General features: G+C 43.4%; 1 protein-coding gene across 1 annotated transcript; it reads left to right on the top strand.

Moving 5' to 3' along the window:
- Positions 1 to 235: 235 nt before the first annotated feature.
- On the top strand, positions 236 to 1,093 carry LOC125828738 (uncharacterized). Its single transcript, XM_049508073.1, has 2 exons — positions 236 to 721; positions 776 to 1,093. The coding sequence occupies exons 1-2, from the start codon at positions 236 to 238 to the stop codon at positions 1,091 to 1,093; spliced, it is 804 nt and encodes a 267-aa protein (XP_049364030.1).
- The last annotated feature ends 224 nt before the right edge of the window (positions 1,094 to 1,317 follow it).

The following is a 1,317-nucleotide window of genomic DNA, read 5'->3' as shown; positions in this document are numbered from 1 at the left end:
GCTTTTCAGCAGACTGGCTCACGAGGACCCTCACGAGCATCTTCAAAAATTTGTAGATGTGTGCGTACCATTCTCGTTCAAAAACATCTCTCAAGAGTCGGTCAGGTTGAGGCTATTCCCTTTCTCGTTGATGGGAGAGGCGTGAAAGTGGCTAGCCGATCTACCACATGAATCCATTACTTTTTGGGAGGAACTGGTAACTGCATTTCAAATGCAATTTTTCCCGCCCTCGAAGATGATGTCACTGGGAGATAGCTTCCAGAGCTTTAAACGCCTAGAAGGAGAACCTCTGCACGAAACTTGGCTGCGATTTAAAATTTTGGTGCTACAATGCCCAACTCATGGTCTACCTGATAATATCTTGCTACAGTACTTCTACCGAAGCCTAGAATCGGTGAATAAAGGTATCACTGATCAACTTTCACCTGGAGGCCTAATGCAGCAACCGTATGCAGTAGCAGCCCAACTTTTAGATGGCATGACAACCATCAATAGGGAATGGTACACCCGTGAATACCAAGTATCCCCTCTCACATTCAAACTATCCAAGGAACAGATGAATAAATATAATGAGAGAGACCAAAACATGGCCAATATAATGAAACATCTTGATATTTTGTCCAAAAATGTCATGAAGGTTGGTGCCCGTGGTGTCAATGTTATGGGGGTTGGGAATGCAAATCCTGAGGAGTCATATTTCGAAGCATTGTATAATGAGGAGGTTAACTTTCTAGCCAACCAAGGTGGTGGTTATCGTTCAAACTACCCAATGCAGGGTGGTAACCAAGGTTGGGCTAGAGATGAAGGATGGAAGGATCAAGAATGGAGAGACCGAAATCCTAATTGGAAAGACGGGGAGAAGGACTACTATGTGCCTCCCCACGAGCGCCAAAAGCCAAAGGACTCAGAGGGTGGTAGGTTTGAGGGTATGCTCTCGCGTATCCTCAACAAAGTTGAAGGGTCAGATAAAATGGTGAAAGGCATGAAAGAAGATGTTTCTACCCTTAGCCAGACCGTCACCTCCCATTATGTTTCAATCAAGCATTTAGAGACCCAATTGGGTCATATCTCATCTCACCTTAATCCGAGATAGCAAGGGGCTTTTCCTAGTAATACTATGGCTAACCCCAAGAGTGAGATTTGAAGAAGGACTAGCGTCGTGCCATGACGATAACTAAGGCACTGTTTGGGAGGCAACCCAAAACCCCTTTAATTGCTTTATTTTTATTATTATCAGTACTTATTTCTTGGTAAAATAATGGTGTGTTGTTTGTATAGGTTAAAGTATAAGAAGTGTTTGACAAAGTGAAAGATGGC

Source organism: Solanum verrucosum, unplaced genomic scaffold, assembly GCF_900185275.1.
Source record: "Solanum verrucosum unplaced genomic scaffold, falcon-dt-bn FXZP01000195.1, whole genome shotgun sequence".
NCBI classification, from domain to species: Eukaryota; Viridiplantae; Streptophyta; class Magnoliopsida; order Solanales; family Solanaceae; genus Solanum; species Solanum verrucosum.
This window is presented reverse-complemented; position numbering and strand designations above follow the sequence as displayed.